General features: G+C 28.3%; 1 protein-coding gene across 2 annotated transcripts in view; it reads right to left on the reverse strand.

Moving 5' to 3' along the window:
• The window catches only part of LOC113365647, a 49,058-nt gene that overhangs the window by 10,272 nt on the left and 21,502 nt on the right, over positions 1-17,284 (reverse strand). The window contains exons 3-5 of one of the 2 annotated variants that reach the window (XM_026607158.1): positions 11,992-12,130; positions 3,018-3,132; positions 2,714-2,927 (exon numbers count right to left, since the gene is read on the reverse strand). In XM_026607158.1, coding sequence (XP_026462943.1) covers positions 2,714-2,927; positions 3,018-3,132; positions 11,992-12,130 — 468 coding nt within the window. Of the gene's footprint in view, positions 1-2,713; positions 2,931-3,017; positions 3,133-11,991; positions 12,131-17,284 lie in introns of both variants that reach the window. The other variant, XM_026607157.1, reaches the window with a different exon arrangement.

The following is a 17,284-nucleotide window of genomic DNA, read 5'->3' on the forward strand; positions in this document are numbered from 1 at the left end:
TTTAGATCTATTTTTTCCTATGTATACTGCTTTTACTTTTAAACTGAATTATATCTGTAAATGTATTAATGATACTCCACGGGCACGCTTAGGACATACACGGTGTATGTCCTAAAACTTCAAAGCAATTTTTGTAGGCCTATAATATTTCAAGCAAATTAAAATATCTGTAATTGTTTTAATCATAATTTTTATTCATTTTGAAAATACATGGAAAATATCAGTTGGAAATCGTGCTGATTAATTTTTGTCAAACATCGGAAATTTTATAAGCTTACGGAAATTATAAAAATTCATTCAAGTTTAGAATGATTGACCACATTTACATATCATGTGTTATTGTTTATAACAGTTAATAATTTTATAAAACTGCAAAATTGATCAGTAATTTCATAAAACTGAAAAAACTTTCAATAATTTTATAAATTTGTAGAATACTGCAGAAACGTTCAATATTTTTAAACATTTGCAAAAATGCTTTATAATTTTATAAAATTATAGAAACGTTCAATAAATTTATTAAATTGCAGCAAATTTCCTAATTTTATATAAATGCAGAAATGTTCAATGATTTTATGAATTTGCAGAAACGTCCAATATTTTTATTCATTTACAGAAACGTCCAATATTTTTATAAAACTGCCGGAACTTTTACTAATTTTACAAAAGTTCAGAAACAATTTTAATAATTTCATAAAATTAGTTCAATAATTTTATAAAATTGCAAAAATGTTCTATAATTTTATGAAACTGCAGAAGGGTATAATACTTTTATTCATTTGCAGAAACGTCCAACATTTTTATTCATTTACAGAAAAGTCCAATAATTTTATAAAACTGCAGAAACGTCCAATACTTTTATTCATTTACAGAAACGTCCAATATTTTTATAAAACTGCAGGAACTTTTAATATTTTTATAAAACTTCAGAAACGTTCAATAATTTTATAAAACTGCAGAAGGGTATAATACTTTTATTGATTTGCTGAAACGTCCCATAATTTTTATAAAACTGCAGTAATGTTCAATAATTTTATAAAACTGCAGAAACGTCCAATAATTTTATACATTTGCAGAAACGTTCAATATTTTTAAAAATTTGCAGAAACGTTAAATATTTTTAAAAATTTGCAGAAAAGTTCAATAATTTTATAAAATAGCAGAAACGTTCAATATTTCCATACATTTGCAGAAAAGTTCAATAGTTCATACATTTGCAAAAATGTTGAATAATTATACAAATTTGCAGAAACGTTCACTAATTTCATATATTTAATTTCTACATTTAATTTTTATATGTTCAATAATATTAAAAAACTGCAGAAATGATCATTATTTTTAAAAATTTGTAGAAACGTTCAATAATATTTAAATTTGCAAAGACGTTAATTAATTCTATAAAATTGCAGAACCGTTCAATAATTTAAAAAAACTGCAGAAACGTTCAATAATTTTATAAAACTGCAGCAACGTTCAATATATTTATAAAACTACATGAACGACCAATAATTTTACAAAACTGCAAACGTCAATAAACCAAAAATCGTCTAAACACATTTTTCTCAATTTGGGTGTCAAACGATTCAGAATGACTTGAAACGTTTAAAAAACACAAAATTAGCAAACCGCATTTTCTGACAAAAATAAACTTTGCCCTTCCCTTTTGGTCAATTATAGGGTTTATACAAAAACCGACATTTCAGAAAACCGGTTTTCGAATTTTCATTTTATTAAAAAACCGGTTTCAACCGGTTTTCGAATTTCATATAGAAAATAAAATTTTGCTCGAACATTCTATAATTTATCCGCAAATTTAGTGTGATTTAGAGCAGTATTTGACTGAATTTATTTATTGTTCAATTTTATAGATAGTAAACAAAATTATTTTAATTTTAATTAGTAGAACTACAAAATAATAGTTTATCTTGATTAAATAACTTTGAAAATAATTATTCGTTATTCATGCATCATTTTCACATACAAGAATGAAAATATTTTTATGATATCGAATAAATAAAAATAATACATTTTTAAATAAAAAAAAATTCATTAAATAAAAAAAAATTAAAAAATATTAGGTACATGTTGATACATGTTAATATCAATTTTAGTTTTAAAAACAATTAAGCTAAACTTTTATTTCTGTTCCGAGTAATTTTAATTAATTAATTTTAAACATTCTAATTATTTTTTGTTTAATAAAATATGATTTAAAAAAACTGAGAATGTATATTGAATTGCTACTTAGACGTGTCCTGTATCACAAAATTTCCTGAAATAGAAAATACTCTCATACTTGCGACCAAATTATGCTTATTTTTTTGAAGCCTGATACAATAATTCTAAGTTTTTTGTTCTTTAATTTGTGGCTTCTATGGTTTAAAACTCTTTTTTTTAATTTGAGTAGAGGAAGTTACTTCTTCAAGAAGAAGTCACACTGATTTAAATCAATATATACACTGGTATAAAAATCTAAATTATTATGAAAAAACCTTTCTGGGAACCATTGCAGACTTATATGATATAAAATGCTATTGAACCGATATGATTTCAAGAATCAAAACGCTTTCATCTATCTTTTATATTTGGTTATATTTGTCATTTTCCATTTATACAGTGAAAACCGACTTTTTCACTAAAAAACCGGTTTTCGGATTCCATAATTTTCGCCAAAAAAACGGTTTTTGAAAACCGACAAACCCTAGTCAATTACCTGAGTCGTTGTAGTAGTCGACCGCATCAGGTGGTATGGCAACCCCATGTGTTACCAAATGACGACTATGGTCCAGAAACGAAGAAGGAGAATTTTGTTGACTACCACTACCACTTGGTGCAGGTGCTGGTAACCTTTGGCCACTATGTTTTCTCGAATCAGTCGACGGAGGTTTTATTGAAGTCTTGTTGATTTGCGAAGACGCTTCTCTCTCCTGCTGAGGAAGCAGAAAAGTAACTTTATTACTATCACCATAATATTATGACTGTAGTGGATATAATATTTTTTTGTTATTAATTTTCACCTGCAGCCTTCGTGCAATTTCCTTGTCCATTTCTTCAGCACGTCTCTGCTGCTCCCTTTCATCCCTTTCTAATTTTTCTGCCAATTCGCGCGCCAATCTGGCATCAGCCTGCTCCCTAAAAAATTGAAAAAATAAGAAATTAGATAAAAAATTAGACTACCACTGCATTGGTTCAAAATTAATACAAATTATACAAGTACAGTATTTGCAACATAATACATTAGGAGACGATTCAACACAAACAAAAATATTATGAAAGGAAAATGCAGAAACATCCTAGCCACCTGCCCTGGAAAATTCTAATTATGAAATCTAAATTATAATGCCAGACTTCTAGTAACACTTACTTATTGAACGTTTCTGCATTTTTATAAAATTACTAGCAAACCCGACGAACTCCGTTTCGCCACCAGATGGTTTCGTGAGAAAGATGAAGAAATTTTTTGTTTGTTTTATATTTGAAAAGAAAAAATTTGATTTTATTGCACAACAGTAATGAATTTATTTCGATTACAAAAATGAAGTGTTTTTTAGTTGAACTTCTCTAAGTAAATGAAAGTGAATCCGCAAATTATCCGTTTCATTGAAGTGCTCTTTGGTAAACCACATTTTTTGTTTTTTGGTCTGAGGTTAACACAAACAAAGCTGATGGATTTCCAACTCGTGAACAGGCAACGTATAACTGCCCATGTGAAAAACAATGATTTTCTAAATTATCTGTTTGAAATTTATCCCGCAAACACGAAGCGATTAGCGAACTGGAAATTGCAATCGTTTAAAGTCAAACGGAAGACCAGTCGGAATCATTGGCATGTCACCAAATCTCCAGCAATTTTTGATTGAATGGTGAAATTCAGTGCGTGTACATCATTATTCTTTGCGGCAAGAATTGCTCGTTGACTTAATTGCAAGCATAATTCTGATAATTTTAACTAATGTCATTACTCGAATTTTTAATTACGGTGCGTGAAGTTCCAGCAATTTGCATTAAGGCGGTCTTTTCAACGAATGCAAAATTTCCAAAATCGGTTTGTGCGTTCTGGAGTTATTTCGTCAGAAAGAAAAACCCGACTTATTTTTATATATATGTAGATTAAATATGGTTACAATTTAATGAAATTATTGAACGTTTCTGCAGTTTTATAAAATTATTGAACATTTCTGCAGTTTTATAAAAATTATTGAACATTGCTGCAGTTTTATAAACTTATTAAACGTTTTTGCGGTTTTATAAAAGTATCGACTATGACTATAATTTTATAAAATTATTGAATGTTTCTGCATTTTTTTAAAAAAGATGAATATGGCTGTAATTTTATAAAAATATTGAATATGGCTGTAATTTTATAAAAATATTGAATATGACTACAATTTTATAAAATTATTGAACGTTTCTGCAAATATATCAAATTATTTGACGTTTCTGCAGTGATATAAAATTATTGAAAATTACTGCAGTTTTATAAAATTTTTGAACTTTACTGCAATTGTATAATATTATTAAATATTTCTGCAGCTTTATGAAATTATTGAAGGTACAGACATTTTCAATAATTTTATACAGTTGAAGGAACAGAAACGTTCGATAATTTTACAAAATTTAAAAATATACGAAACATAAAAATATTGAATGTCGTTGAAATTAAAAAAAAAATTTATGATGCTGTAATTATATAAAAATATTGAATACGGCTACAATTGTATAAAATTATTGAACGTTTCTGCATTTTTATAAAATTATTGAACGGCTACAATTTTATGAATTTATTGAAAGTTTCTGCATTTTCATGATATTATTGAATGTTGCCTGCATTTTCATGAAATTATTGAACGTTTCTGCAGTTTTGAAAAATATTAAACATAGCAACAATTTTATAAAATTACTGAACGTAGCTGCAGTTTTATAAAATTATTAAACGTAGCTGCAGTTTTATAAAATTATTAAACGTAGCTACAGTTTTATAAAATTATTGAAGGTTTCTGCAGTTTTATAAAATTATTAAAAATTACTGCAGTTTTATAAAAATATTGAACGTTTCCGCAGTTTTATAAAAATATTGAACGTTTCTACAGTTTTATAAAAATATTGAACGTGTCTGCAGATTTATAAAAAATATTGAACTTTTCTGCAATTTTATAAAAATATTTCTGCAATTTTGCAATATTACTAATTATTATAATTGTAAATATATTTTACATGGTTACTAATTTTTAGCATAAATTTTAGTTCTAGTTTTATCTGAAATTTGATTATATATATATACATATATATACAGAAAATAATATTGCAAAAATCACCTTCTTATAAACAAACATCTGAAATCCTTTAACATTTATTTGCCTTCACAAACACAATTTTAAAACACTTTTTTAAATAAATAGTTTATAAAGCAAATGCTTATTGTATTTATAAATTAATTGCCCTTAATAGAAACCAAATAAGCACAATTTGTTTAAACACTTTTGTAAAAAAAGAAATAAAGTAATAATAAAAGCACTTGATTGAATCACAAACGGAATACTAAACTAATAATTGATTTATCAAATTGTAACAACACTTGTGTTATGTACAAATAGTCACTATAAATTTGTAAAATATATGAAACTGTTATATTTAATTAATAACTAACAAAACGTAGAACTTATTTATCTGATAACAAAATAAAGCACTAAAAGTATTTAGTTATTTATTTAATTTATTACGAAAAATATTTCAAGTGGTTTGTGTGCACAGTCGGTGCGTCAAGTGTTTCTTCGAATTTTTTCTAAAGAAACGAATTAAATTCGAAAGGAGGGGACCTCAGGTCAAAAACAGGTTCTTGCATGTCCTTTATATATATATACACACATATTATATACACATAAATCAACATACACCTGTAATGATAGACACCTGTACCCCGAGACCGATGATGGTGCAAATCGAATTACACTTTTCGTACTAATAATAATGTTATTTAAAACTAGATCTAAGGTATTTTAACCCTGAATAATAATACTTGAACTAAGAGAAAAATACTACATGATATGTTTCATTAAATGATGTAATAGTGAAAAAAAGTGGGCTAGCAAATCCTAATCTTGGGTTCGAGTCAACCTCAGCCATCTCGGTATCAAGAAGTATCATACCAGACTTTTACCAGATGGTAGATCTTAAGTAAAAACTTAAAGGGATTATTTTTTGGTCAATTTATTAAGCAACAATACAAGGACTACATAATTGAGGAAATATAACTAATACAAGATAAAACAAAACTAGTTGAAAGTGGTATTTAGCCTTTAAGCATGAACTTTTCGAATGTGTAAGAACTGACTTTTAATTTTCTCAAACTTTGATGAATTTTTAAAATTAAACGACTTGTCGCAAGGCCGTAATATTTCAGTAAGTTCTATAAGACCATGATATACATCGCTAAAAAGTTCCATAAACATCGTCTTAACTTTTTTTTTTCATCAGTTAATTACAAGAAAACGGCTCGGTAGATTTTCACCTAAAACTAATCAGTATCATTCCCAACTAATATCTTTCGAACAGTTTTTGATTTTTTTAAATAGATTCGGTAGTTTGAGCTTAAATGTGGACGAAAAGTTTAACACTTTTTTCCAAATTACAAAGAAACGGGTCGGCAGATCGTCGAACAAAACTGACAAGCGATAAGACTCATCAAGATACATCAAATGGCTTTTAAATTTCTGAAATCGGTTCAGGCGTTTTTGAGAAAATGTCGATGAAAGGTCTAATTTTGACAAATGCCAAAAAAACGATACCAATTTTTGCAAACTTTGACGAATTTTTAAAGTTAAACGAGTTGTCGTAGGGCCGTAATATTTTAGTGTGATCTAGAACAGGGCTTCTTAAACTTTTTTATATAGCGACCCCCTTCAAGCTTAGGAAATTTTATACGACCCCCTATTTTACTATGTAAATAAAATAAGGATTGAAGAATATGTACCCATTCATGTTATATATAATTGGAATCGTTGACATAAAACTATATATATATATATATATATATATATATATATACAGGGCCGGTCCTGGGGTCCTTAGCGCCCGCATGCAACTTTTTTTCTAGCGCCCCCCCTCCCTATTAATATTAACTGTTTTAAGAGTTTATCATTTAAATTATATAAATATCTACATATTTTTTAAAAATTAATTTTTAATTATTCTGGTTTTAGTACACAAAACATTAGATATAATCTAAAAGTGTATAAAATATATTGATTTTAAATTTATTTAGAAAATCGTGGCGTTTCGCGGGTTGATTATAATCAAATATTTTTAAAATTTCAATTATTTTTAACAATATTAATATTTGGGTTTTTTATTATGCAATTTATTCTATTTAGCAAATCATGCCACGTTGGATTTTTGAAATTTTAATTTAATTTAATTTTTCATCATTTACAATATCCAAAATTGCGTCGTAAACTTTTCTTTATTGATATCGTAAGAGCCGAATTGTATTTATCCTTGTTTTTCGTCATATTCAGAGTATCAGTTTGTTGTTTTAAAGTTAAATTTTTAACTTATTTTAAAAGTATTGTCCAAAAATCAGTAAAAAAAATAAAATTAAGAAACTACACATTTCTTGAAATATATTAAAAAAAACTTATTATATTTCTGCATAGTTAATAATGATTAAATTTAGAGTATGGACACCGCTAAGTATAAGGCCTTAAGATTTTCGTTACAAAGTAAATTTTGCTTTCATTTTTTATATTTGTTCCATTTCCATAACCCTAACCAAGCTTGTTTTCAACATTCAAAATTCATCAGAAGCGAAACATTTGCAACAAAAACAAAAGTTACAATTTAATTTCTCGGAATAAACATGCCATTTTTCAAGCACTCACTCCCCATTTTTATTTTCCCCATTATAAGTTGTTTATATTTTTTAACAAATTCCGTTTCAACTAAATCAGCTCGCAATTTTTCGTCAATAATGCCCAATAATTAATTTTATTTTTCGTAGGTTTGAGCTTATGGGATTGAACACTAGACAATTTCTTTTTCGATTCCACAGTAACTTTATACAAAGAAAAATTGAATAAGTGAATTAAGCAATGAACAGAGCTGTTATTTACTAATTTGCAGAATTACTAATCGGTTAATTGTTTCTACTGATATCACATTGCAAAATAAATGCTTTTTGTATCTCCGTATCCCTAATTAAGTTAGATTGTTTATTATCATTTATTAAGTATTCTAGATTTTATATAAATAATTCTAGATTTCATATAAAAAATATAAATATTATATTATAATTTAATTTCCGAAACTCGTTTTGGCGCCCCCTAAGGCGTGCGCCCGCATTTTTTGCATGCATCGCATGCAAGGCAGGACCGGCCCTGTATATATATATATATATATATTTATTCAATAAAAAAATAAACTCTTGTAACAAATTTTTTATAAGAAAACATAAAACTATATCAACATATTCAATAGAAAAAATAAAATTTTGTAACATTTTTTTAATGAAAACCTATTATAAACATCAAACAATATTAATGTGATGAATGTGATTGTTTATTTTTACACAAATAATTAAATCTAGGCTCAATTTAAGTTAGTGCAGATCGTAATAAATTTTCAACGTATATTAAAGTTGAACGGTATTTTGATTTTATGTAAGTTAATGTAGAAGAGGCTGATTCACATAAATATGTTGCACAAAATGGCAGTAATTTGTTTATTGCCATTTCCGATAGTAGGGAATATTCTGATTTGATTTCGAACCAAAATTCATACACCGACAGTTGAAAAAATCTGAGTCGCAAGGAAGTATCACTTGTTAATTCGGTAAATTCTTTTTGTGCTTTTAAGTTTGAGAAATTAATTTTTTCCATTTTAATTGAAAATGGATTGCAAATCCATTGTTGTGTATCGATATCATTGAGAAAATACCTATGCTTCCATATTCTTCAAATGGTTAACTATAATTTTTGTTATAGGAGTATCTTTTTTTGAAATATTGTTACTAATTATATACTCGTCAATTAATGGAAACATTTCGAGCGATCCACTTTCTACACTGTTTTTCCATATAAGAAATATTTTAACAAAGTTCTCAAGTTTATTTTTTAACATAAACATATTAACGCAGACTCCCTGCATTGATAAATTCATATCATTGATTTTATCAAAAATATTGGCCAAATAGCATAGCTTGAGAAGCCATAAATTATCGTGGAAATAGTCGGCCTAATAATACTAATTTTAAAATTTTGTTTATAATGATTGAAAAGTATCAGATCTTTGCGACCCCTTATTAGTAGTCCCGCGACCCCCCTGGGGGTCGCGACCCCCACTTTAAGAAGGCCTGATCTAGAAGACTATGGTATCTATCGTTAAAAAAATAATCATAAAAATCGTCGAAATTTTTTTTAACACTGTATTACAAGAAAACGGCCGGGCCGATCTTTACCAAAAACTAATCAGCACGGTTCCCAACCAATATATTTCAAATGGTTTTTGAATTTTCATAATCGATTCAGAATTGCCGGCTAAAACATGGACGAAATTTTTTTCACTTTTCTGCGTTTTACAAAGAAACGGCTCGGCCGATCGTCGCACAAAACTCAAAAACGCTAGTCCTTATGGCGATACATCGAATGGCTTTTAAATTTTTGAAATCGGTCCAGCCGTTTTTGAGAAAACGTCGATTTACGGCAAAAAATCTGTTCACATACACACACACACACATACTTTTTCCTTAAATTTGGTCTCATTCGATTCAGAATGGCTTGAAACGTCGAGAAAACATAAAATTAGCGAATCGGATTTTTTGATGAAAACATAAGCTTCTCCTTCGGGAAGTTTAAAAATAAAGAAAGTATTATTCTTTCTACAAAAAAAGTGAGCTTTTTTCATACTGGAAAGATGAATTACTTTCTCAACGACCTTATATTTATATACATGTGGGCGTATGTGTAGGTATAGATGTGTGTATAATTACGATTAATGTCTTCTAAAACACAATTGCGTGTTTTAACAAATCGTGGGAAAGCGTCCGAGGAAAAATCGCGTTCCGCTAGGTGCACCTCGGGACGAGATCGTCATCGGCCCATCATTACATCAGTACACACGAATTAATTTACAAACTGGAAAAGACCCTTACTAAAAAAAAGAGATTGACTAGGGTTCTATCCAATTAGAGGTACTGAATCAATATTACAACTGACGAAATGTATCATATTTTTAACATTTTCCTAGAAGACTTCTACTTGTTCAAAACTCGTGTCCCCTAAGTGACCTTAAAATCGACCCACTCTATAATATATATACATACATATATATATATATATATATATATATATATATATATATATATCTTCTTATATATAAAAATGGAGCTCTCGATCAAATGATTCGCTAAAATTCGAAAACGGCTAAACCGATTTGGCCAGTCTTAGTCTTGAAAAATTCGTGCTAATCAGTAGGTTGTCGGAAAGGTGAGATATTATTTCAAAATCGCGTAGAAACTTTACATTTTTAATTTGAAAATTGTTGTAGAAGCGTAATTTGAATAAAACAATGGACGGCGGCTCATACGTCAAATGTCAAAAGTTTTTGATAGATGATGTTCAATTACATTTAATAGGATGTTTTACGTGAATATTATGTAATTATGATTAAATTGTAGTAAGTAGTTTTGTTTGTTGTTTTATTTATACATAAAAACGTTATTAAACGGATCGCAAGTGTTACTATAAACTCAAAATATCAACTTTTGTGAAATGTTATATGAAAATGCACTTTTTGGCATATTTTTCTCAAGCACGGTGCTCTGAAAGATCTCATTTGTATAATTATATACTCATTGGTATTTATGAAACATTTTCTAGGTTATATTATTTTTTATTTATGTTATTTAAATTCAGAACCTAAATTTGGTATCGATCAAAGGAACATTTTGTCAAATAACATTTTCCCAGTTATAATTTCCCAGAATTTAGCGAAGAATAAAAAGTAATATATGAAGGTCCGGGGTTAAAAAGGTCCACCACCGATGTTTCAAAAATCAGTAAAGTTAAGCATTGTCTAACAACAATATTTGAAAGTAGAGAAAAAAAGATGTATAACCAGCTATAACCTTGATTCTCATGACTTTGCTATTCGGAGATAAACGGTAATCTTTGAAAATCCATAATACAAGTATTTTCTTCCATTTTTCTTTCAGTTTTTTAGCATTAGTTAAAAATGTAATTTATTTTGTAAAATACCTTTAAAATTGTAATAAGGCTTTAACCTTTTTGCCACCTGCCCGTTACAAGTTACCCCGCATATAGGATAAAAAGGTCTAGATAACAAATTTTTGAAAGACATCAAAAAAACACATTTCTACAATGATGAAGTAGCTGACAGTTTTACTGAACGTAGTCAGATAATTGTTCGTTTGATATGTGTTATTTGTTGTGATATAATTGGTTTGGTTTTCACAATATAGTTTATATTTGCTCAAAGTCAAATTGGATCTTTGTGCTTCGCTTTGTACTCTACATATGTACTTATTATTAAATTTAATTTATCGAATGTTACTTGAAACTTTTCAAAAAGCAGGTCAAAGAAGAAATACTTAATTCATTTTCTATCTCTCCTCGCAGAAATTTGAAAATTTTGTATAAGCTCAGTAGTATTATTTACAATTATACACAAAATCCATGTATATAAGTCGATGTATACCATGTTTTCTATAGAAAGTGTATAAAACTTGCAGTTTGATTGTATTGACAAAAATATAGACAAACTAATGGGGTTTATTGTTTTTATAATACCTCACTGTATATAGCATTCGAACAGCACATCCTTATACACTAAAAGTATTAATATTTTTGATTCTCTAGAAATTGTTTAGAATATACCTTACTTAGCAAAACAACGTTTGCTGGGTCAGCTAGTATATATATACATATATATATATATATATGTGTGTGTGTATATATATAAAATGATATTTCTACTGACTGTTCGTTTATCATCTCGTGGTAGAGCCTGGCCCTGTGCTCGGCCTCGGCCTTTTCGCGCATTTGAACTTCGCGCGCTTTTGGCAAATCCTCGCGAACCAGCGCATTGCGGTGCTTGTTTCCGGAATAGTGTTCAGAAACTGAAACAAAAATCGACTAATTAATACATCTATGTTATTAAAACATTCGCAGATAGATATAACAAAGGATATGATGAACAAAGTCCATTGTCACACTCTAGTTGTTGAAGGAAACTATTTGGAACAATGAAAGTGGAATTGTTTAGAACAAAACATTCGGGGAATCAAAACATTCGGGGAATGATTCTGGAACGTTTTTTAGTTTAAATTTTTGTTACAACTGCTAGTACAACATCAAGTAATTTTGATTGAAATACAGATAAACTATACGTAAGTGGCATTTTGCCTTAACTTGTAAATCGAATGTAAAATGTTATAAACAGGAAATTGAAATTTCGAGGAGCTCCTCACGACAAACAGTTTGCACAAAACGTGTACAATATGAGTATGTTATCCACTGTCAACTTCACTATGATGTCAAATACTAAAATAGACAACTTTTCTCATCAAATTTTCAAGATAATGCGACAATTTTTGAACGAAGAACCGGGATAAAACAATGCTGTACATACAAAAATAAAATTTCAAGGAGCTCCTCAGGACAAACTGTTTGCACAAAACGTGTACAATTTGAGTATGTTAAACAATGTCAACTTCACTATGATGTCAAATACTAAAATAAACAACTTTTCTCACAAAATTTTAAGATAATTAGACAATCTTTAAACGAAGTACCGGGATAAAACAATACTGTGCATACAAAATTAAAACTGAAAATGAAGTTTTGACTTCAACCAAAAACTAATTTATGAAATTTCCAATAGATATCTCTCAAACACTATTATAATATCTGTAATTGACTTAATTAAAGTAAACAAAAACTTTTAACGTCCTAAAAGCACAGCCCATTATTGCAAATTTAAACGAGTTTATATAATTACTAGCACTCGCTCTAAATCTTACTTTAGTAAGATTTTAACAATATTTGAGCAAAATTTTATTACTAGTATAGTAATATTTTAGTTGCAATAAAGTTGGAATTAAATTAAAAACAAGTTATAACAAAGTTGGATCAAAGTAAGAATCTAGTAAAATCTAAGTAGAATCTACCAATTAAAAGCTACCAAGATTATAGTAAGTTTTCGACAAGAACTTGATAAGATTCTGGTAAAAATCTAGCAGGGACAAACTTATTACAACCTAATAGGAAACTTGTACAAACTTTGAGATTTTTGGCAAGAATTCAACCAGAATCTAATAAAATTCTAGTTAGAATGCAAGTGAAATCTGATAAGATGCCGACAAGATTTTAGACAGATTCTTGTAAGAATCCATTGAGAATCTAGTAGAAATCTTATAAGAGCCCGGTGAGAAAAACTTTATACGAATTTAGTAGAAATCTTGTAAGGGTCTTATAAAAATCTCGTATAAACCTAATGACTATCCGATAAAAATCTTATGACTTTGTAAATTTTGATTTTGTAAAATATATACCGATTGCTAAATTCTAAATAATTACAATTCACAATTCCGGAAATGTTCGTTCTAATTACGTTTTGATGGACAACCCAATCGAAATCCCAATCGTATGAAATTCTAGAAAATAATTTATTTAACATACGATAGTCATATCTAATTCTTATTGTATTGGCAAGTAATATAAATATGAATAAAAATTAATTCTGATTATAAAGCTAAACTAATATTTATTCTTTCGACGCAATGTGTGTTTGTAAAATTATAACGAAAACTGAGTCACCGATAACCGTTAAAAAATAAAGGAGAGACTGAAGCGTCCGGATTAGTATTTATTACTGGTTGTAAATGAATCATTTGAAATATATATATACATATATATTATATATATATATATATATATATATATATATATATTATATATAAATTTAAAAAAAAATAATTAAAATATGGACTTACTTTCTTTGGATTGTAGTTGGTACGCCAGCGCACCATCTTCTCTCACCAACCATCTTTAAAAACTGAAATATAAAATAGAAAAAAATAATATTTAACAATTCGTGATAAAAACATCCATTCAATTATTAAATTTAAGTTGATAATTAACGTAGAAAACATTTCGAGTTGTTATTCTACTCATATTCAGTAATAATAATCGCTTAATATAATTCGCAATGTCAAAACAAAAAATATAGCAAGGAAATTCAATAAGTTCTTATCGAAACTAAAAGATAATAGTGAATGTTTTTCAAATTAAATATAAAATACTATCAAGAATAAAATTTATTTTGCTGATTTGTATATATATATATATATATATATATATATATATATATATATATAAATGACCTTGTTCTCACATTAATGAGAGAAAGTATAGTGACCGACTTATTGCCATTCATTTGTACTATATCGCACATTATATTTTATTATATATATATATATATATATATATATATATATATATATAATAAAAATAAAAATATTAATCATCTTTTTTAAATGAAATAACCAAGTTAGATTTTTTTAAACAAATTTAGCAAATGATTTGACTGACTCTTCTTCAACTCGATTCCTAAGAAACAAAATACAGAAGAATAATTATAAAACAAATAACATAAAAAACATATACAATAATTATAGTTAATTAATAATAATTAAATAATAACACGGGTCAACTGTCACAAACTTTGTTTTGATTTTTATTCATTAAAAATATGAATCATTTCAATTTCTACACATCCTGCAAAGAAAATTATTCTACCAAATCAAATGTTTAAATTGAAAATTAACATACATAGGTGAGACAAGCCGAATTTTGAACAAACGTCTTTATAAACATGAAAAATAATTATGAAAGAAGTAAACAATTTAAAATAATGATAATCGAACTCGTTAATAAATTTAAATCTTAGCATAGATTTACTAAACCCAAAAATTCTATGCTTTAAAAAATTGTAAATCTCCTGAATCGAAAATAATTTTTTTTACATATTTTTATGAGAAACAGATGTAAATGATTCAATAAACATTCGATTGATAAGCAGATGTACAATTCGTATTAAGTCTTACTGGTTTTTGGCAAAGGCAGGTCTAGCCGTTTCGAAGAACGGGACAAAAAGTGCCAAAAATGGTGTAGAAACATTGGACTGCTAGTCTTCATATGTTTTGTTGTATATATAATGCTCAACATAGAAGGGTATGTGTGGACGTCACATGTCCGAGCGAACATTGCCGACGACAGTCGCGGACTCTCCCGATTGATTAAATGTTACATGTTGCATGTTACGTGCCTAGCAGAGGGCTTATGATATATAAACGGATTTTAGGAGGCGGATTTGATTTTATGTACCTTAATAAATTATTAACTCTTTGGGGAAGGCTGTCCACCTGAGTGGACAAACATACTCTGTGAGGCACAGGTCTATTTTATAAACAATGACTCAGTTTGCATCAAAAAGTTGAATAAATTACATATAGCAGTAATAAACAGTATATTGAAAATAATTTTAAGTTATTTTAGTAGTATATTTTTAGCTTTTTTCTTTGCTACATAGTTTTTCTTAATATTTAAAACGACCGAGCGCTTTAAATATGGCAAAAACAACTGGTAAATTTTGTGAATTAAGCAAAGTAGTGAAGATGAGTTTCAAATAGACATTCATACAGACAAATTTACGAAATTACTATTCGCACTGAAGATATTGATGAATGTGATGATGATATTATCCAACCAAAACAAAAAGAAGAAGTTCGACAAAATAAATGCAGAGCGGAAAGACATTAGCGAATGTGCCGATTCTCCTTCAATAATCGAGTTTGACATACATTAACAAACACCCCGACTACAAATACCAAGCCATATAAGACATCCAATAGATTATTTTATTTTATTTTTTACAAATGAATTATTAGACAATATAATAGAAAAAACAAACCAATATGGCAGCAAAAAAATGAACAAATATACCGACTAATCAGTGGCATATTCTAAATGCGAGAGAAAGAAAAGAGGATTGTATTGTCTGTTCTGGAAAAAGCACCAGGAGAAAGGCGGCAAGCAATATTTTATTGTATAACATGTAAAAATCAACCAGCTATGCATTTTGGAAATTGTTTCGAACGTCACCATTCATTATAAAATGATCAAAAATAAATTAATATTAAAAATGTATGTCCTTCAATGACCACAAATTTCTATCAACAAATTGCATAACATACACGATGAAATCAAGTTTACAGCCGGTACAGTAGATTGTTTTGAAATCGGTGCCGTCCCGTAAGTGTAAATCATTTCTAACAAAATTTTCGGCCATCACAATTGCCATAATATTATTCAAATAAATCATATGATATGTGACATTTAACAAATCGGGAGAGTCCGCGATTTTCGTCGGCAATGTTCGCTCAGACATGTGATGTCCCATACATACCCTTCTATGTTTGAGTACTTGTTTTGCGCTCGACTAGCAGTCGAACCAATATAAGGTCTAAGGTATACCCGTATGCACGTATGTATGTTGCATCGTATGTATCTATTAATGTATGTATGTAGTTGCATGTTATTTCATAAATATTAATGTGTAATTGGTCGTAATTGCGAAAGATCGTAGCCTTAGCTAGTAGAGGTAGCGGTCTAGGCAGCATTCCGGACGCAACGTCATCCGTCGTCCGTCGTTCACTTGCGCACACTCGCAATTTCAAACCAACAAAACGACCAAAAAGAACCAAAGAACGAATGCGTTCACTGTTCACCTGTTCGAGATAGATACTACTGTAATATATACATGCACAAATATGCATCCAATTGCATCAGCACACCGAGAAAGAAGACGAGAAAATATATACTGAAATGATGTGCTTAATCATCGAAAAACTTAGACAAATGAAATAGACAATGGCAAACTCTTTACTCCTCATTAAACAAAAACCGACATTTCAGAAAACCGATTTTCGAATTTTAATTTTACAAAAAACCGGTTTCAGCCGGTTTTCGAATTTTATATAAAAAATAAATTTTTGCTCGCATATTCTGTAATTTATCCGCAAATTTAGTGGGATTTAGAGCAGTATTTGACTGAATTTATTTATTGTTCAATTTTATAGATAGTAAACAAAATTATTTTAATTTTAATCAGCAGAACTAAAAAATACTAGTTTATTTTGATTAAATAACTTTAGAATAATATTCGTTATTCATGCATCATTTTCACATATAAGAATAAAAATATTTTATGA

The sequence above is a fragment of the Ctenocephalides felis genome, unplaced genomic scaffold (genome assembly GCF_003426905.1).
Source record: "Ctenocephalides felis isolate EL2017-DRISC unplaced genomic scaffold, ASM342690v1 CF-g0.4_SCAFFOLD_01170, whole genome shotgun sequence".
In the NCBI taxonomy this organism is placed as follows: domain Eukaryota; kingdom Metazoa; phylum Arthropoda; class Insecta; order Siphonaptera; family Pulicidae; genus Ctenocephalides; species Ctenocephalides felis.